General features: G+C 34.4%; 1 protein-coding gene across 1 annotated transcript in view; it reads left to right on the top strand.

Moving 5' to 3' along the window:
- Window positions 1-22,929, top strand: part of LOC111044582 (parathyroid hormone/parathyroid hormone-related peptide receptor) — a 128,239-nt gene that overhangs the window by 30,971 nt on the left and 74,339 nt on the right. The window contains exon 3 of the mRNA XM_039436582.1: window positions 2,921-3,058. Within this exon, the coding sequence (XP_039292516.1) occupies window positions 2,921-3,058 (138 nt within the window). The remainder of the gene's footprint in view (window positions 1-2,920; window positions 3,059-22,929) is intronic.

The following is a 22,929-nucleotide window of genomic DNA, read 5'->3' as shown; positions in this document are numbered from 1 at the left end:
GGATACTTTTTTCTGTATGAATTCATTCTGTGAACTTTTAAGCTTTTTTCCTGTGTTTGGTTTTGAAGTTTCAAGAGTTTTCATTGGGTATGAATACAATCTATGGAATTTAAAACTACTTTCCCTGATTTCGGTTTCGAAGTTTTTAAGCTGGGTTTACACCAAAGTTGATAACAAAATGTTAATAACTTAATCCTTATAGATTCTATCAGATTGAACATATCTTATCATACACATGATGAACATATGTGTTTGTCAAGTTCCGTTCAATCTAATAGAATCTATAAGGATTAAGTTATTAACATTTTGTTATCAACTTTGGTGTAAACCCAGCTTTAGAGTTTTCATGAAGTGATGATATTTTATTTTAATATTATTCTTTATCAATAACATTCCACGCATAGCTGTTGAATCAGACCTAATCAACAAATATACTTCAATACTCATTTTCATCTGATGTTGTTTTTGTCATTCACATTTGAAATGTCTCTTGAAGAGTTGAAACTAGCTGTGTAGTTATAAAATAAAAGCGTGCTTGATATTGTATTGTATTCCAATACTTCAATGGTATGAGTGATTGCAACAATCATTGTTAATTTTATTGATGGCACTGTGTTTCTTGTGAAAGGATATCAACCCCATGTTTCGTCTTTGATAATTAGCACAACTCCATACACAGCTTCCCGGAAAACCAGCGGTAATTAGCCATGAATTACATGCAAGCACTACAAGAAAATATCCCAACCCTTCACTATATAATGGTTCATAACCTTTTACCTCGGGCGTATACCACTTTACAACCTCAGTTGTTAATTGAGCTAACAAGTTAGAATTGTTTATTTTCATTTCATCTCACCAAACATAACAATGCAGTAACTACTGGGCTTTATAATGTACCACTTGACAGTTGGAATTCTTATGTTTGTTGGTGAATAGGTTATGTAGACCTTTAGGGTAGGCCTAATAAGGCCTTGGAGCTAGATTTATCAAACCATTTAAGGATTTAATTAATGAGCTCATTAGACCTTTGAAACAATTTATTGTTTGCTTATCTATGGGATCAAATCATATTGGGAGGAGAAAGCAAAGACAGACTCAGAATTCATTTCAAACATTTCTTCGAATTGAGTTGAGTTTGATTTCAATGTTTATTATTCCAATTCAAGATATAGGGCGCTAATCAACCATTAGAACAATTATTATTGAATATTTCTGATCAATTATTGTAAAAATATACATTCATGAAAGATAATACTGTCGTTAATCCAAAACCTCTGTTCGGAAAATCAGTTGAATTAGATCAATTTGTAAAGTTTATATCCAAATTATCGAAACTGCAATATTATCATAATATCATGATTTACAATTCAAATTTACAAAGACCCACTAAAAACAACGAGGCTGGGAGCTGAATAAAGAGACTAGATAGCTGTGGTATCATTAGATAGAATAGTTTATTTGTTGTATCTCTTGGAGGATGAGGTACATTTTATTCAATGAACATAGCAATAGAAACTGTTAGGAATGAATCAAATTTTGAAGATTCCTTGCAAACAAAGAAACTTCATTGTTATTGAAGAGTTTTTTGTCCTTCAAAGGTTTTTCTTAAATATGTCAATATTTCCTATTTTAGTGATAATAATGTGGAATTTTCTTCTTTGTTTGGTTTTGAAGCATCTAAATTTAAAAATCTACTTCGTAAAAATAATTAAGAACTGAACATTTTGTGAAGTGTACAACTATAAGACACCTAATTCGGATTATGTGTAGCCTTATCTGAATTTAACGTGAGAGAAGTTAAATATCTAGGTGTTTTAATCTAGTGGAATGCACATATTGATGATATGTGTAAAAAATGAAATATATTGTTCACAAATTCTACAGATTGAGCAGTGTTGGAGATTCAAAATTATTGATGATGGTCTATTCAGCTTATGCCCAATCCATATTTCAGTATGGTATAAGGGTTTGGGGGGGGGGTGCCTTAGACACTCATTTCAATAAAATAGGTGTGATTCAGAGGCACATACTAAAATCTGCTCTCCAAAGGCCGAGACGATATCCCAGTCACTTACTTTATGAAGAATTCCCGGTTCTGGCAGTGAGACAACTCTATATGAAAAATTGAATAATTTATATCAATAGATCCAAAAATACTTTCACTCCATACTTTCCAGCTTACAATTTCAGATCGCCATCAAATTACCGTGTTTCCAGGACAGACCTAATAGTATGCCGTAGACAGTTCCCCTATGTAGTAAATAAATTGATTAACCTGTTACCCGAAAATTTAATTTTAGATAGCATCACTAAATCAGGTACAAAAAGAATAATTGATTGGATTAAATCAACAAATGTTTTTCACCTAATTCACAACACAATTTGATTTTTTTTTCTCAAGTATTGCCATCAAACTTACATACCTACAGTATATATATCTATATATATTTGTGTTTTCCCCACTTTCACCTTGATACTTATAATATTATAGTTAAGCTTACCTTGTTGAATCAAAGTTTTTCTATTGGGAGTAATAGTATCGTTTTCTGTTTTGGTACTCGTCACCGGCACTCAAACTGTGGTTTTGCTGGTTTTGCCGAATTAGTATATTATTATGTTAAAAAAATTATACTTCTTATTCTAAAATATTACTTTTTGTAATCTGTATTCATTTGTGAATATTTTTTGTGAGGCAATAAAAATTTGATTCGATTTGATTTGAATTTGGGAGAGGAATAGAACAAGGATACCTTATTTTTTCTCTCCCTATCATTTTCGATGATGATGTTGTATGATTCAATAAAGTTGATAAAGTTCTCTTTTTCTCACCAAGTGCTCTCGATAATACTCCTCAGAGTTTCAATAATGAAAACGTAACACTCATTCCCAGATAGATGAAATAATTCTCATCCATTTTCAGAAAAGAGCAACAAGGAGATGCTTGGAGGATGGAAGATGGTACTGGAGTGATGAGTCCAATGCCACATGGACTAACTACACAGAGTGCTTCAGTAAGAAGGCACCTTACGTGTTTCCCACACCTTCAACCCTTATTTCTGTGAGTAATGAGGGTATCCATCTATCAATCAATTTTTCTATTACTACTTCTTGTATTAAAACTTCTACTATTTACTTCTTGCATTCAAACTAGCGTTTATCATTCTTTATTGCCAGATTTTCTCTGTATTCAATAATCGATTTGTTATTCCCATATTCTAGTACTGGCATATGTTTTTTTTTTTTGCTCGTCTACTATAATTTTTCATTGATTTTTCGAAAACATCAATCGATCCTTCAATATCTGTACTCTATATTGTGATAATAGGTCAAGATTAGTCTGCAGTTGAGATTTCAGGTAGGCGACAAGATCTTTCAAAATGATACCGTATTGCTTAAACATCTTAATATGAACTTGATGTCCAAGACAAAATAGAATAGAATTTTATTGGTCATAAAATATTCATATGAATACATGGACTTCGTCAATTTTTTAACAAAGTCAAAACAAACACAAAAACACTAAGATCAGTCAGTATCAGAACAATAAAATAACACATGAATCACATAAAACGATTCCAAACGAGACGATTCCAATATATCGCTCAAATTCTTAAAAGGTATCTCAAAGGTTTGTAGTTTTAACATGATTGTTGATCTTGAAAGCTGATGCCGCCAGTGAACAGTGATATGGTTAATGAGTTTCATTTGAAACCCTGAAATATTTATTCTCTCTCTCTTTAAAGGTATATTTTGGTTATGTTTTTACATGATTATCTCAAAAAAGATTAGAAAATATAGATTATTTGCTCTTCTGAAATTGTTTTTCCCTTCTAAACAAGTTGATTCATGTAAATAATGTTAGTGATCTTTCAAATATATCAATTCCGAACGTTTTTCACTCTCCTAAACAAGTTTACTCATGTAAATATGAGGGCTCTTTCAAACATGTTTGCTCTTTAACTACTCTTTTGCTATCCCAAACAAGTTTTCCACTCGCGTTTCTAGAATTCAAGCGGCGAAATTCCTTAATTCATTTTATTGATCACAAAATCCTACTCAACTCTGCACCAGAGCTTTCTGAATATTTAGTTCAAGCCCAGAAATCAAGAACACTTCACTTTCCCCAAAGCCAACTTCCACCTGCCATAAAGCTAGAACGAAATCTCTTCAACCGCGCGCTGCGAAAAAAATTGAAAAGAATTTAGAACTTTCACAAATCTCCCAACATTTCGTGGCCGTTGAGAGGTGCAATTTTTCAAAAATGATTTACAGCTGTTGGTGTGCGCGCGCATGACTTCAGAAACCTCCTTTTGATGTCAGGGAAAATGGGAAAACTTTGTAATTCTGGAATAAGTTAAGAGATTAGATGCTAGAGCGCGTCCGACGTGGTGGAAAAAGGAGCTTAGTCTCAGCTTTCACCTTATTTACGCAATTTTCCACAAACAATATCTGTATATAATATGTGAATACAACATGTGTAATACGTAACATGTGTACCGCTTGGATTTCCGCTGTATTCATAAACACCAGATTTACATATAGTTGTTCTCCATGTACAATATCGCAAATATCTGTATATAATACTTGAGTATAAAGGTGCGTACCGATTTACGCGCCGCAAACATGAGCAATTCACTTTTAATCAGCTGATGCCAAGCTTTTTATATCTGTATCTTACCGTTTCTGTGAAAATACAGATATAGTCAGCTGATTAAAAGTGAATTGCTCATGTTCGCGGCGCTTAAATCTGTACTCACCTTTATGTATGTGTATACCATAGAACATTTCGTGTTTGGAATTAAATTAATCATATAAATTCAAAATTCCAGTTGATACATTCTTGGACTTGAAATTGTGTTTAAATCAAATCATGAACTCTACTTAACCTCTGGAACATTTATTTTAAATTAGGTTGCAGTTTTGGGAATATGCCTGTTTTTTCACCTGGATTGTATCTATTGTCTATGAATGAATAAATAAAAAAGATTATCTCATGGTACAGGGCATTTGTGTTTCAAATTTCACTATTTACTCAAACTGATAGTCCTAATAGTTATTTTTCGTGAAGCTATGTGACGCTGGTGGTCTCTTATTCTTCTGACGTTTTTACACTCTCACCCAGACAAAACAGTAATAATCGACGGTAGTCAACAGTTATCGATTCAAGATAGAAAACAACGTCTTGAAATTTTGAACATGAATAGCATATATCATGGGATATTCTCATGCTATTTTTCTGTATGAAAATACGTAACATGCACACACTCATCGATTTTTATTCATACGATATTTTGCCGTCCTTATGAATATCAGATTGAATGGAACCTGACAAACATCATCTGTTTAATCTAATGGGATTTATAAGGACGACAAAATATCGTACGAACAAAAATCGATGTATGTGTAGGTAGCCTACACACTCAAGTGGCTAGTCTACACTCAGTGGCTAGCCTAGCCACTCTCAATTCCGCTATAGATCGCACAAACCAGATTCTTACAGACGACTTGTGCTTCTTTACTACATGCTCTTTCTTATCAATGAATTGACAACACTCAAATGAATACATGTTCAAAACACTCATATTATATTGGGACACTCATCTTAAGTCGCCCAAAACGTCTTCATCTCGTAAATTTATGTAACTTAAGCTTTAAGACGGGTTTGAAGCTTGGGATGGGCCAGATTCAGAATATCGAGTCTCAATTTATTGTGAATATTTATTTCCAATTCATTGTTTTGATTCAAATAAAAGTGTGGAAAATATGTAGTTGCAGTCTCAACATCGCCTCCAGCATCATAGGTGTCCCAGTTTCACATATTCCGAATTTTCAGGAAGTTATGAATGACACAAGTCGAACGAGTGCACTGTTTACACCGACAATTCGATAGCTAAAGGCCAGAATTGTCAACAAGGGATGTGAATTTCTCCATTTCTATGTCGGTGACTTTATCCTGGGAAAGCTACTGTGGGATATGGGTCTGGAACAAGATTTACTCAAATGTTTTTCCTATTGATTTCAGCCATTTACAGAGAAATAATGATAGAGAGAAAGTGATAGAAAGACGGTAATGGTGAAGCGGGGGAAGGTAGGATCAGAGAGAGAGCGAATGATGAGGAAAGAGGTGAGAGGAAGGATAGGATTGTTTATAGGTGTGTGTAAGAGAGAGTGAGTGAGAGAGAGGAAGATAAAAAGAGAATGTGAGAAGGAATTGGTGAGAGACTGGAAAGTAAAAGTGAATTTGTGGAGAGAGTAGTAAGCTTTTTGCATATATTCGCGAAACGTTGAAGTCTGGATTGGATTTCGAGACATGTAGGATTCGCACTGTTTTTCAAATTAATGTTCAAAAAAGTACCTCCATACGAAAGCAACTGCTATTTGGATTTTTGTTTTGGGCATTTCTAATACACCTTGTGACCCCCAGTGGATTATGTGAACAGGAGTTGGTTATCTCAGAAGTGATAGTTTAATGGGTTCTGGACGAAAGGCGTATCAAATATTTCAATTAATATCGGTTAATTGATAACTTCTAACGGAATACCGGAGAAAACGTTTACTGAAATCATCTCTGATTTGTGGTAAAACGGTTTAAACGATCAGATTCATTCCAACCAATACAACACCACCAATATAGTTTTATCATGAATATTTGTTACAGTATTCTCTCATTAGATTGATTTTTACTTTCCTTGCCCTATTACCATAGGTAGGGAAAGTACTGTATTGCTTTCCGAAAAAAATTAAGGTACCCCAATGTCTAAATTTGTATACGTTTCAAGGTCCCCTGAGTCCAAAAAAATGGTTTTTGGGTATTGGTCTGTATATATGTGTGTGTGTGTGTGTGTGTGTGTGTGTGTGTGTGTGTGTGTGTGTGTGTGTGTGGTGTGTGGGTGTGTGTGTGGGGTGTATATTATATATGTGTGTATGAGTGTATGTGCGTATGTGTACACGATATCTCATCTCCCAATTGACGAATGCGATTCAAGATGGCGGCTAAAATGGCGAAAATGTTGTCAAAAACAGGGGTTTTCGCGATTTTCTAAAAACGGCTCCAACGGTTTTGATTAAAGTAATACCTGGGATAGTCATCGATAAGCTCTATCAACTGCCACAAGTCCCATATGTGTAAAAATTTCAGAAGCTCCGCCCCATCTATGCAAAGTTTTATTTTAGATTATCAATTATCAGGCTTCAGATACACTTAAACAGAAAATTTCAAGTGGAAAAGATTAAGCATGAGAATCTCTACAACAAATGTTCAGTAATAGTTTCACCTAAAATTAAAAATGAGCTCGAAATTCGAGAAAATGTGATCATCCAATTGCAAACTGTTGGCATCTGTTGATTCTATTGAATGATTCACTATGAAGAGAAAGCACACCCCGTGTGTCTTCAGCGTTATTGCCCTGTCACCAGCTGGCTCAAATCTTTTAATAGTAGACTTGAGATGTGCGGGAACACTAGCGTCAGGTGATCAATATTCTCATAACGGCAAGGAAAGTTTTGTGAGTGCGCCACACCAGATTTTTCATGTTCCTATTAATTAAGGTTTCACAGTATAATGATAACAGTATTTTCTTATCCATTGATTTTCCATGTTATTTTTGATTTTTTTATTCTGTAACATGTAACGATTGGATAATCCTTTATTGCTGTGTTCGCTAAATTGATGCCATTCTGTAACGTTTGTATGAACCGCTAATTGAGAAAGAGCTTGTCTTGGTCAGTGCACCAATAACAGTGCTCGGCCAATAGTATGAATACTACGGCTCTTTAGTTGTGGTTTAGCAGAGATGATGATGATGTAACAACTGAAACCAGAGTGTGTTTTATAAAAATCTAATCTTTTTATCAGAGATGGTTGAAGCTGCGTTTACAGCAAAGCTATTAACAAAATGTTAATAACAATAATCCTTATAGATTCTATTAGATTGAACGGAGCTTGACAAACACATATGTTCATCATGTTTATAATGATCCAATAGAATCAAAAAAGGATTAAGTTATTAACATTTTGTTAATAGCTTTGCTATAAACGCAGCTTAACTGTCATACTATTCTACCTTCCTATTTTACCTAGACAACTACTCAGTAGCTGAGTAGAGGAGAAGCTCAGTAAATGAAAAAACAAAATGGATAATATGAGAACGAATGAAAGAATACACTATTTAACTTCAAATTATTATTGGCACTAAATCTGCAAAATATTAAGCAACTTTGAAAAATGTTGACCCATGAACAAACGTATTCTATACTATCAGTTTAAAAATTAATGTGATTATCAAATCAGAACTCGAAAATGACCAATGGACAAAACTAGTCATTAAAATATTTTAAAGATTTTAACGAAGGGTACTACAATATTTTTTTTATTAATCTGATTATCATACATGCTGTTGTAAATGAGATACACATTTTAATAATAAATAGGATGGAATAAAACAGGAACTGAACAAATCCAGATAAACCTGAAGTAGAATTTCCGGTTTTTTTTTGGTTCTGCACAATCCGCCATATTTTGAATTAGCCATATCAGGAAGATTCAGCATGATAGCTTTTATTCACATCCCACTAACATGCTCCACTGAATTTCAGCCGCAAGCTGAATCACCAAATATTTCTAACGTTCTGACAGGCAAATTTCAGAAAGAGAGATGGAAATAGGAGAATGATGGGAATTTTGATGCAGAGAAGGAATAAAGGGATACTGCGTGTGCAACCAACAAGAGATTCGAGAGAATAGTGGGGATGGAGGAAAGCGAGAGAGATGAACGTGGACGAAGGATAGAGATGAGGAGTGTGGTCGGAAAGTTAGTAAATGCAGGGGTAAATAATTCACTTTTTACTCCCAGGTAGGAGGAGTAGAGAGATAATAATGAAAAAAATCTTCGAAGAGTGTATGGGAAGGATATGGGCCTATATTTGACGTATAATATTGTAACAGTTTATAAAAATTAATATTGCAAATGTTGATGATATTGTGTCCGGAAAAGGCACTTGAAAATATGAATTTTTTTATGTATGATAGATAAATTTGAGTGAGGGTACAGAAGACATGTTAGTACAATAATAATAACTATTAAGCCAGTTACTCACGCATCGATTTTTGTACGTACGATTATATTTGCCGTACTTATCAATTCTATGAGATTAAACTCACAATTCTATGAGACTCAGAAAACACATTATTTCCATCTGCACACATTTGTTTGCCAAACTCCGTTCAATCTGGTAGAATCAATCAGAACGGCAAAAATCGAACGTTCAGAAATCTAGAGCCATAAATACAGACTCATCGATTTTTGTCATCCTAATAAATTCTACAACATGAGAAGGAAATCAAAAAAAAAAACATGATCAGATCATAATTCGATAGTCAAGTAATGTTCAATCCAATTGAATTGTTGAGTACGGCAAAAATCGATGTGTGTATAACTGTACCAATAAGTGGCTTTAGAAAGGAGAATAATGGAGAGTCCCAATTCTCGAAAGAAACAAAAAATAGAGAGAATGCAAGAACGAGCAGAATAAAAGAGACCGAGGAAGCAAAATCAGTGGAAGGAGAGAACAAAAATGAGAAAAGGTGTAATCCAAATAGAGAAGGGGAGAGAATTGTAAATAAGAATAGAATAGAATAGAATAGCTGCCTTTATTTTCACCTCGGAGAACGGAGTTAGGGCGCAGCCGGCCCTCTCTTACACTCAACCCTTGATAAGCAAAGCAGATAGAATACGATTTTTGGAGAGAGGAGGGAAAAATAGAAATTGGAAGTACGAGGAATCAAAACTCAGAGTCCGAATTAGAAAGAATATCATGTGGTAAGGATATGATCCAGCAGCCAGTAGGGGGTGTAATTGTTATGTGGTATCATCAATTTTCCACTCAATATACTTTTGACAAGTCGAGTGAAAACATGTGTGCATCAGCACATGAAAATTCGATCTGTGACGTCATCAATCGAATCGCCGTTCCTGTCATTACTGGGTTCGGTAACCAATATATGTTGTAGGGTATCAATTCATGTGCAGAACACGCTGAACCTGTTTGCCAATATTGCTGATGGTTGCTCACTGAAAGGCAGCCACTCCATCAAATGGACAGTGAAGGGTGTGATGAGATGATGGTATCGGCAAAATTGGTTTGAAGTGTGAGGAAAGATTGATTGCTAGTGAAAGTATTTGAGCGGAAAACTGTGTGTACTAATGTGCTGATCTGTTGAATAAGATTCAAAAAAATCTGGTGTGGCGCACTCACACAACTTTCCTTGCCGTTATGAAAATTTATCACCTGACGCTAGTGTTCCCGCGCATCTCAAGTCTACTATTCAAAGATTTGAGCCAGCTGGTGACAGGAATATAACGCTGGAGACATACGAGGTCTGTTATCTCTCCATAGTGAATGATTTAATAGAATCAACAGTTGCCAACAGTTTGCAATTGAAAAAATAACATTTTCTCGAATTTCGAGCTTATTTTTAATTTTAGGTGAAAATGTTACTGAACATTAATTGTAGAGATTCTCATGCTTGATCTTTTCCACTCGAAATTTTCTGTTTAAATTGTATCTGAAGCCTGATAATTGGGAATCTAAAGTCAAACTTTGCATAGATGGGGCGGAGCTCCTGAAATTTTTACAGATATGGGACTTGTGGCTGTTGATAGATCTTAACAATGACTATTTTAGGTATGAATTTGATCAAAATCATTTTCGAGAAAATTGCGAAAAACCCTGTTTTTGACAACATTTTCGGCATTTTAGCCGCCATCATGGATTGCATTTGATCGAAATTGTTCGTGTTGGATCCTTATAGGGGAAGGACCTTAAGTTCCAAATTTAAAGTCATTCCGTTAATTGGGAGATGAGATATCGTGTACACAGACGCACATACACTCATACACCACACATACAGACCAATACCAAAAACCACTTTTTTGGACTCAGGGGACCTTGAAACGTATAGAAATTTGGAAATTGGGGTACCTTAATTTTTTCGGAAAGCAATAATTTCCTTACCTATGGTAATAGGGCAAGGAAAGTGATATGATTTATTTGAATTTCGTGAAGTTTTGTCGAATCAGCTTAGTAGCAAAAACTCTGATTATAATTAATAGTTATTTGCATATCTAGAGTGAGAAGTACTGTTTATTCTCCCTGAAGGAAAAGTTTGAAGCCTGAAGCGAAGTAGAAGGCAACAATTTTCCTGAGGGAGAAAAAACATTTTTCACTCGTGATATACACAACATTTTTCCTCTACCTACATTTTTATGAAAACTGCAAATAAAATAACTTTTAAAACGTACGTGACCAAACAATGTGTTACAACATAATCTAAAAAGTAAACAGAAACAGCTGGCTTGTAATCAATGCTCTCCGTCGACAGCGCTGTACGCTATCTGCCGGCAAAAGTTGTAACAACAATGACCGCCACAACTACAGCTATGATGGAGTTCCCGTTTCAAATTTGATTAGTTAATGAGGAATATTTGTTGGTTGGTATTTTTAATAACATGGAATAAAAATAATTATACATTTTTCTTGTATAGTGAGATGGAGTTTGTAATAATTTTAGCATACAAACATAAATTTCATATATTGATCAAATCTGGTTGAGGTATTGAATTTAGTTGGCTCAATGACTGACTACTCTATATGCTTCCTCATCTGAGCTTAGACCTTCTAACCTATTACAATGTAAGTTTTTAAAATAGTGATGCTTACCATGTTATTTAAATGGAATCACTTTTCCTCCCTAGGGAATTTTACTGTTTTTTACTACTGAGAGCGAAAAAGTGACACTTTAGTATTATGTTCCAGGAAGTAAAGTAAGTACTTTAGATAGTAGGTGGAGGAAAAAGCTATTTCTAGCTCTGAGTAACTGCTGAACTTGATTAATTTCGAACCATTATCACAATAGCTCCCATACTATTAATATAAGTTCTACGTACGTTTCATTCAATTTTTGGACTGGTTTTGGTTATTTTATTCGGAAGAGTAGATTAATTAGATTTCTCCAACAGTAGATCTACTCTATTTCACTTAAGTACATACTTAGTACTTAGTGCTTACTGAAGCACATAGCTCATAGCTCACTTACTAAGCTCAATAAATCATACAATATTGACATAAGTTTCACGTACTGTCTAAAGTACTTACTTTACTCCCTGAAACATAATACTAAAGTCTCTTTATTTCGCTCTCGGTAGTAAAAAACAGAAAAACTCCCTAAGGAGGAAAAGTGACTTCATTTAAATAACATGGGAAGCATCTCTATTATAAAAACTTACATTGTGATAGGTAAGAAGGTCTAAGCTCAGATGAGGAAGCATATAGAGTAGTCAGTCATTGAGCCAACTAAATTCAATTACCTCAACCAGATTTGATCAACATATGAAATATATGTTTGTATGCTAAAATTATTACAAACTTCATATCATTATACTAAAAAAAATGTATAAATATTTCTTTATATTCCATGCTATTTAAAATACCAGCAAACGAGTATTCCTTATAAACTAATCAAATTTGAAACGGGAACTTCATCATAGATGTAGTCGTGGCGGCCATTGTTGTTACAACTTTTGCCGACAGATAGCGCTCTCTAGATTATGTTGTAACACATTGTTTGGTCACTTACGTTTTTAAAAATTATTCTATTTGCAGATTTTATAGAAATGTAGGTGGAGGAATAATGTTATGTATATCACGAGTGAAAAATGTTTTCTCTCCCTGAGGATAATTGTTGTCCTCGGCTTCGCCTCGGGCTTTAAACTTTTCCCTCAGGGAGAAAAAACAGCACTATTCACTCTAGATATACAAATAACTATTTCCGAAGGGGAGATTCAGCTTGTTTAACATTAGATCTACTCCATTTCACTTCAGTATCACTTATTTACAACTTATGCAGGGTTGAATCAAGCCGGATGAACGATCAGTTGATTAGTAGTCACTATAAGCAGATTGCTAATCCTGGATTCGATTCTACGTCACTTGGTGCAACCTAGCTGACTCCAGATCAATCCCAAAGGGTATCTAACTACTACTCCTCAATCTGTGGCTCTATTCATGTATCTTCATAATCATAACCATCATCATCATCATCTTCTTCTTCTTCTTCTTCTTCTTCTTCTTCTTCTTCTTCTTCTTCTTCTTTTTTTTTTCTTCTTCTTCTTCTTCTTCTTCTTCTTTTTTTTCTTCTTCTTCTTCTTCTTCTTCTTCTTTTTTTTTCTTCTTCTTCTTCTTCTTCTTCATCAAAATCATCATCATCATCATCATCATCATCATCATCATCAATTTTATTCCTCTCTCGAACCAAACACAACTCTAAGGTTAAATCAAATGTAAATCTTTTTAAAACTCAAGTATTCTCAAGCATTTCACAAGTGTAGGAATAAAGTTATGCAGGCTTCAGGTTCCTTGCTTTACCCATAAATTATTCAGCATGATAAACCTTTATAGTGGGCTGGAACAATAACACATCAAATCTGTAAACAAACTACATTTGGTAACAGATATCAGATTCTAGCTAACAAGAAAACCATGGAACTACAATACAATATTCCTCTCTGAGCTCTATGGTTTTCTTGTTAGCTAGAATCTAATACAATATTCCTCTATGAGTTACTTGGTTTTCTTGCTAGCTAGAATCTAAAGCTGCCTACAGATATACGCGCCTCCAACCCGCTCCGCCCTCGTTCCGCCATCGCTCCGCCCCCGCGCTGTACTAGCACTGATCATGAACGTTACGGGAGATGTTAGTTCTTCTCGCGTTCTACTCTTGCTCCCCGGTCGATCATCAATCGATCTGCTCGAGTGACGTTCGGTTGCGGAGCAGAGCGAAAGTCTGTACGCACCTCAATATGTGAATCTGATACAATATTCCTCTATGAGTTCCATGGTTTTCTTGTTAGCTAGAATCTAAAGGTGCGTACAGACTTTCGCTCTGCTCCGCAACCGAACGTCACTCGAGCAGATCGATTGATGATCGACCGGGGAGCAAGAGTAGAACGCGAGAAGAGCTAACATCTCCCGTAACGTTCATGATCGGTGCGAGTACGGAGCGGGAGCGGAGCGATTGCGGAACGAGGGCGGAGCGTGCGCGGAGCGGGTTGGAGGCGCGTTATCTGTATGCAGCTTAATATGTGTTACTGGATGTAATTTCTTTATAGATTTGATATCTATTTTGTTCCAGCCAGGTTACAATAGGCGGATAAATTTCCACCACCAAATATGTTTATCAACCAATTCTCAAGTACAAAACCATTTGATGATAATGAATTGAACGGTCCAAACTGAATATGACCTCAGTTCCATTCAATGATACTCGCATGATTCTCTACTGATTAGGGCGGTTCAACTTCATCGATAGAACACAATACAATTTAATCTACCCATGAAAAGTGCTCATGTTTTGCCAAACTGAGCCTCAGTCGGTTTTCACAGACCTTACCCACAATCTATTGTTGTTAAACATCATAAATCAAACATCGAATGTATGAAGAATAAATTAAGATTTAATCAGGACTATTACTGTCACATCCACACCCGAAGATAATACAGTTGGAATTGTAATTTATTATTGTATTCATGGCTTTGATGCGCCAATGAATGGATATCCATCGAGAAAATCCATTATCATTTGACAGATACATTAACACATATTGACAGTTTATATGCACCGAGTATGGCAATAAGCGTTATACGAGAGAATTGCTCTTCATTGTTAAGCTATTTTTTATTTTATGAATATATTTATCAAGCATCACAGAGAAGCACGCTATAAATACTCGAATGACACAATAGCTCTTTGATTGAACAGTATTCTATGATTATACTTATCAAGCATTACAGTGGAGCACAATAATTATATAGACTCGATTAACACAATATATATTCGATTGTACTGTACTGTTTGGATAGAAATGGCTAATGCTAGTATCGAACTCATATTCCAATAATTGGAAATGTCGATGTCACTCTGTATATTTATGTCTATAAATTATCATTGAAAAGTATATCACCAAATGGGTACAGCCTTGATATTATTTTGAAGTACCACACTCTGACTGTTCACATAGATTCTAAACAGTTTAGAATTTGAATCATCAGCAAACATCATCACTCATTCAATTACAATTCTAATTCATTGACAGGGTGAGCATAGTGTGGTGATAATGAATGTTTATTTAAAGCAACCGATGGAATTTGCTCAGCATTATTGTTTGGATTAGAATAATAGGGATGGAGGAGTACACTTGAGAGAGAGAAAGTCCTTATCCCTATTTGTATTCAATGCAATAACCATTGAGAGCTGCTACATTCCCACATTGCTACTGCGTTCCTTAAGTGGAGTAGGGAAGAAGGGAGCTACAATGTGGACAAGACTGTATAGGATCCACATAGGATTCCATAAACGGACAGCTAAAATCCTTGGATATGTATCTTCTCTGGAGCGAGTACTATAGACATTCTTAGGCAATTTCATCGTAGAGAAACAATAGCGTAAGTAGATATCCCATGGTATAGGGCGTTTATGTCGCAACTTTTACTGTTATCTCAAGCTGATAGTCCACGTAGTTCTTTCCTGTGAAGCTTTATGACGCTGGTAGTCTCTCATATTGTGCCGCTCATAAACTCTTACTCGGTCAAAACAGTAAAAATCGACAACGATAGACAGTAATCGGCTTGAGATAACAGTAAAAGTTGCGACATAAACGCCCTATACCATGGGATATCTACTTACGCTATTGTTTCTCTATGATTTCATCCACTTGGATTCTATCTATCTATGGGTTCTATTATATCATCTATTTTTTGGTGTGCTGTTGGAGGAGAGCTGAGATATGCAATTTGAAGACGGAGAGGTGTAGATTGCTTGCTCATGAGAATTTATATTTCTACGTATGTCGAGTGTTCAAGAATGAATGATTAAGTTACATCCTAGTTGAGAACTAAATTAGTGAAAGAAGAATGAATATCATCTATATTCAGCCCAATATAAATCATCAGACCATCTCTGATTATTTATTCTCATATTACAAAATAAAATATTTTATATTATGTATAAAACCTCATTATAAAATGATATTTATGAATTATATATATGATATTATTTTTATACATGATATTTATAGAATACTCACTTTTCTTCTCAGGGCTACTACAAAAGATATTGTAAAGCACAAACGTTTCATTTGGACAACCCTATTAACAGTAAAATTCTGCTGTTCATAAAACCAAATCATGAGGATGATTATCATAATCATCCTCACAAACTAAAATTAGCATCATTCTTTGTTATTTATTCATTTTATTTACACTCTGAAATGACCTTTGAAGAGTTAAAACTGGTTGTGTTGTAATTGAATAAAGGGTACTTGATAACTTTTTTGTGCTTCAATATTCATAAAATATATTGAAGAATTCCATCAAATTGAATATCAAGAAGCTAACAACACGCAACTATTCCATTGTATCTTTTAATATTATTTTTGACATACTCATTGCTCACACACAACCGAATGCTCTAGAAAGAAATTGCCGTATAATCAGGTCAATGTGAGTCACATTATTTCCCAGAGTTCTATATTCCCTTCTTGTTGCTATTTTGGTATCGTTCTTGAATAATGCTTTTCAAAGTGTGAACAATCACAATACTCTTATGGTGGCCTATTTCATTGTATTTAGACTATTAATGATACTATATAGAGAGTACTCTTTATAGACAGAAATTATATAGAGTACTCTCTATAGAGATAAACTGTGTAAGGAGTACTCTCTATAGAGAGAAACTATATAAAGAGTTCTCTCTTTAGAGCGAAAATATATAAAGAGTACTCTCTATAGAGAGAAACTATATAAAGAGTACTCTCTATAGAGAGAAACTATATAAAGAGTACTATCATTACAGAGAAACTATATGGAGAGAACTCTCTATAGAGAGAAACTATATAAAGAGTACTCTCTATAAAGAGAAACTGTATAAGAAGTACTCTCTAAAAAGAGAAACTATATGAGGAGTACTCTCTATAGAGAGAAGCTATATAAAAAGTACTCTCTATAGAGAGAAACTATATAAAGAGTACTCTCTATAGAGAGAAACTATATAAAGAGTACTATCATTACAGAGAAACTATATGGAGAGAACTCTCTATAGAGAGAAACTATATAAAGAGTACTCTCTATAAAGAGAAACTGTATAAGAAGTACTCTCTAAAAAGAGAAACTATATGAGGAGTACTCTCTATAGAGAGAAACTATATAAAGAGTACTCTCTATAGAGAGAAACTATATAAAGAGTAATTCTATGAAGAGTACTTTTGAACAGTAACTTTAAACCATACAGTGTTTGCAATGATATGATATTTACAAGAATAGATACTCATCTAGCTCAGACTCTACTTTTAGAAAACAGTCTCCTTCACAACTGATTGTGATTCTTGTGGGAAAAAACACTACAAAAATAATGGATACAATAATGCACTGTTTTCTTGAATAGAATAGACTCGTCGGAGCCCACTTCCAGTGCTGAGGAAATAGTTTCCTCAGCTAGACCTTGTGACACTGTCAAACTAAAACAAGTTCTATTTTTGATAGCATCAGTCGATTGTCGATGGTATCAAACTTCAATCATACTGCAGACCTGCAATTTCCGTCGTGGCTCTTCGGTCGCCGTTGACACAGACTGATGGGTAGTTTGGTTTCGTGAGAATGAATGCTCTTATCTTGACAATGATGAGAAGATGTGAAGATGTCCAACAAATACCTGTTCTCTCCTATACTTCAATTTTATTTGTGGTGACAGAGTTGATACGCCCTATTTTTATGGCAACTGACATTCTATTTTTGAATCTTTTTCCATGAAATGTAGTATATTTGTTGAGAACTTCTTTGTGATACTTTATTCTTTCTCTGTAGAGCTATGACTAAGTCGATATTGAACGACTACTCAAATAGGTACTCTAGTTTCCCATGAAATAAGTTAAATTTCTTCAATGTGACAGATTTCTGTACTTCAGAAAACAAAAGAGAGTGGAAAAGCTTGAAAGAAGTGTTCTCTTCTTCAAGAAATGATATTTTTCTTTCAATCGTCTGTTGATAAAAATCAGATGATATCAATATTGGAGTAGTAAAGCTGCGTTTACACCAAAGTTACTAACAAAATGTTTATTTCTCCGTCCTTATAGATTCTATTAGATTGAAAGGAACTTGACAAACACGTTCATCATGCTTGTATGATACATTATGTACAATCCAAAAGAATCTATAAGGTCGGAGAAATAAACATTTTGATAATAACTTTGGTGTAAACGCAACTTAAACCACTGCTTCTAGATTGTAGGCTATAATCCCGTAACGTTCCTCGAGAAAAAAATCGTTCGGTACCAAGTAATATTATTCCACTCAATCATTATGAGAATAGATATATGATCTATCATTACTGCATGATTTGTTATGTGCATAGTAATTTGGAAAAGTATAATATAAACAGTAATTTTCACAACTTTAACACAAGAAATAAACACAAACTTAGAATTGCGCAGTACACTCACACAAAATCTCAAAAAAATGTTCACTTCATGTCTGTAAAATTATATAACTCTATTCCAGATAATTTCAAATTGCTGCCTACGAATAAATTTAAGAGCATGATAAAAGAAATATTAATAAAGAAATATTTGTATTCTGTTGATGAATATTTCGAAATAGATTGGAGTCAATGAATTTCAATGAACAATTTTTCATAATTCAATGAGGTACCTGCTTGAGATTGTTATCACTATTGACAAATCTGATGTTCTTGAATGTTATCTTATATTTTAAGATTGTTTTGACTAGCTAGGCTATTAGGTATCTGACGTCTTTATTTCTTTTTGTATAATTCTGGACTTTCGTATAACTGACTTTCTTTTAACTTATATGACGTTTGTTTTTAACATTATTGTGATAAAGAATTATTCAATTTGATTTGATTTATAAAGTTTATCTTTCTCGGAGAGAAATCCCATTTAACTAATTGTAGCTGATTGCAACTTAAAATACTATTGTCAACCTCGATACAGAATTCAGAACTAATAATTATCACAAGGAGGGAATTCTTATCCTTGAAATGATAGAGATTATTTTAGTTCAAATATATATTATAGGTTCAACCCACACAGTTTTCACTCCCACGTGAGAAGAAGAAACAATGAATTGAACTGAAAAAGAAAAGAGAAGCAATGTTTGTGCAACTGAATCACAATGACAACACACTGCAGAAAGTGAGTTACTGGTCCTACAAGTGGGATTACTTATACTGCAACGGAATAATTCATCGATTCAAACTCTTTTACTTTCATTCTGATTCCTTTGTAGAATGTAGACAATCTCTTCTCAAAAATAGAAGGAAAAAAGGAAAAACTATGAGCTATCATCACTAGTAGATAAATGTATTTAATATAATATCCATTCTTTATTATTTATTCATTCATACAACAAGTGCATCATCAAAATTATAGGGAGAGGAGAAATAAGGTAACCTTGTGCTATTCCTCTCCAAAATTGAGATAATGTTACACATAGTCCGAAATAGGTCAAGTCTTGTAGTTCTTCAACTCACAAAGCTTTCAGTCCTTATTTATTTTCACAAAGTAGATTTATTATCATATTCACATTTATTTAGTCTATCTTTATTTATTCACATGTTTTTATCAATATTATCTATTGAGTATATTATTCATACATATGGATATCTTAATCAGAAGCAAATACATGTCCCCTGAAACTTAATCCTTATAGATTATATTAGATTGAACATAATTTATCATACACATGATGAACATGTGTGTTTGTCAACTTGTGTTCAATCTAATAGAATCTATCAGGATTAAGTTATTAACATTTTGTTAATAACTTTGGTGTAAGCCTAGCTTAAAGATGCATAACTCTTCAAGGTCTTTGATTGAAACTATATACCTTATACAAATACAGTAATAGACTGACTTCTCCACACATCTGTTTAATCACTTGTCAGCTGATTTATGATGAATAATTCTATAGTCTGATTTTTACTCCAATATTGGCGTATGAAGGAGGCTCCTTTTTCCTTTTATATTATCCTTGAAATGCAAAATTTCCAAAAACTTTGTATACACGTCGACGCGCAATTTAAAAAGGAACATACCTGTCAAATTTAATGAAAATCTATTACCGCGTTTCGCCGGAAATGCGCAACATATAAACATATAAACATTTAAACATTCGAACATTTGAATCTTATACCTCACTTCGTTCGGTCAACTAGTCTATCTTTATTTATTCACATGTTTTTATTAATTTTATCTATTGAGCATATTATTCATACATAAGATATGAGTATATTATTCATACATAAGGTATGAGTATATTATTCATACATACATCTGTCTTCATCAGAAACAGATACATGTCCCCAGAAACATGTGTATATTTATATTTTCAGAAGCATACAGGCATACAAGTCTTCGGATACCCAATTCACCAGATAAGCCAGATATACGTCTGTGAAACATATTTTCAGATGATATTCTCTAAGGTATGTTACATTTGCTGAGAATAATAGAGACAGCTATCATCGTTCCCAATCTGTTTCGCGAGACAGACGTTATCCCGTTCTTCTATTCCTCTCTCTCTTTTTCCCCATTTACTCTTTTCTCTCTCTTCTTCCTCATTCCCTCTCTTCTCCACTCTTCACCAACCATTCATCTCCACATTTTAGGAGTTGAATTTTCGTGTTTAGAAGGACGGATGTAGTTTTCATATCAGTGAACATTGTGATCCCGCTCCTTCGCGCTTCTGTTAACCCATCATATTTTGTTCATATCTCCTTCTGAAAGACTGGTCAATTGCGGAAGGATACAGAATCCACGTGGGTTTGTAGAAAGGAATGTTATTTAGTGGAGATAAACTCTCCTTGCAACCGCTCGCATATTACATTCTCATCCGTTAAATCTGTTTCGTTCTTTTCGAAATAGGTAACATTCGACCCCTGAATAAGCGAACAGAAATTACTCTCATAACTCATTTCTGAACATGGTCTCAAATGGGAGAACAACAGAAACGTTCAACAGAATGTATTCTAGGTAACGTTCAAACCCCTTCTCAAAGGATCAATACACGGATATTTAGTGGTGGCCAACACTAATGGCCAGGTTTAGTGGACGCCACTAATGGCCAGGTTTAGTAGACGCCACTAATGGCCAGGTTTAGTAGACGCCACTATTGACCCTGTGTGCAGGCTGCTCAAGAATTTAAATCACTCACTAATTATTTCGCAAGGAAGAATACTATCAAAAAACGTCCATTTTGGAAAATTTCGTCCGACAAAATGGAGTCTAGATGATGACGTGTTGTCAACAGCCAATGAGAGCGCCGTGTGGGCGTGGACAGAATGTACTGGCTTGTGATTGGTTGAGCTTGTGTGACGATGTAGATTACTCAGCCAACGTTCAAAATGAAATCGACTAATAGAATGATTGGAAAGGGGCGTTCCAAGAACTAGACGCTTGTTAATAAATAGTGTATTATAGTGTACCTGGGAACCATCTTAAATGAAGAATGGAATATTACTGAGGAAATAAAATCAAGACCAGGAAAGGCCGGATATTCAATAGAATGGGCTCCATCTACCAGAGCAAGAATTTCTCCCTAGAAACAAAGATAAAAATCTGGTGTGGTAAACTCACACAACTTTCCTTGCTCATTGAACTGTGAGCCTCATTCTCAAACGAGAATAATTTAGGGGAATAACATAATGACGGCAACATATTTGAAACTACGATCAGTCTACTATATATGTGTATATATATAATTGTTCTCAGAGTACTTTTTTCTTTGTGTAAATAAAATTGTAAAATTCGATGATTTTTTAAAAGTCGTCAAAACAGCTGTTTTACAGATGAAATATCTCGACTATGATGTGTTCTTTTTATAAACTGCTCTACCTGTATACCTCATGCACGAGAGGGAGTTCACAAAGTCCATTTCTCAAGGATGGGGTGAAACCCATTAGTTTCCCAGAAAAAAGACTCATGCCGATAGAGCTAGAGCTGATAAAGCTAGAGCTAGAGCTAGAGCAGATAGAGCTGATAAAAAGTATAGAGGGTATGAATTTCAAATAAATCGGTCAAGTCATTTTTGAGAAAAACATGGTTTTTTAGTAACTATCCGCCATTTTTCTCACGAATATTACAAAGCTCCTGAAATTTCCCCAGGAATGAGACTCATGTCAGTTGATAGGGCTTATGAATAGCTATCCATGGTATAAATTTGAAGAAAATCGTTAGAGTCGTTTTCGAAAAAACCGTGAAAAACATGGCTTTTTAGTAATTATCCGCCATTTTTTCCGCCATCTTGAATTAAATTTTATTGAATTTCTTATTAAGGTCCTCATGGTATAAGGACCTTGAGTTTGAAATTTCAAGTCAATCGGTTAATTAGGAATAGAGTTATCGTGTTCACAGACATACACACATACACACATACACACACACATATACACACATACACACACACAGACCAATACCCAAAAATACCCTTGAAAACGTATAGAAAACTTAAAATTGGGGTACCTTGATTTTTTTGGAAAGCAATACTTCCCTACCTATGGTAATAGGGCAAGGAAAGTAAAAATGCTCAGGTATTATATGTTTACAGTCCTATTATATGGTGAACACTGATGAAGCCATTCGTAAAAGACTTGTTTCATTCGAGATGTGGGCATACAAAAGGATTCTGAGAATACCGTGGATTGACATAATCACATAACAAACATTGAAGTTCAAAGGAGAATGGGGAAAGATATTGAGATAATCACCACCATCAAATACAAAAAGATCCAGTATCTGGGACATGTAATGAGAAACGACGTAAGATATGCTCTATCAAGGGTGATTCTCCAAGGAAAGATTTTTG

Source organism: Nilaparvata lugens, chromosome 10 (genome assembly GCF_014356525.2).
Source record: "Nilaparvata lugens isolate BPH chromosome 10, ASM1435652v1, whole genome shotgun sequence".
Classification (NCBI taxonomy): Eukaryota; Metazoa; Arthropoda; class Insecta; order Hemiptera; family Delphacidae; genus Nilaparvata; species Nilaparvata lugens.
Note: the sequence above shows the minus strand (reverse complement) of the source record. Positions and strands in the feature narration are given on the sequence as shown.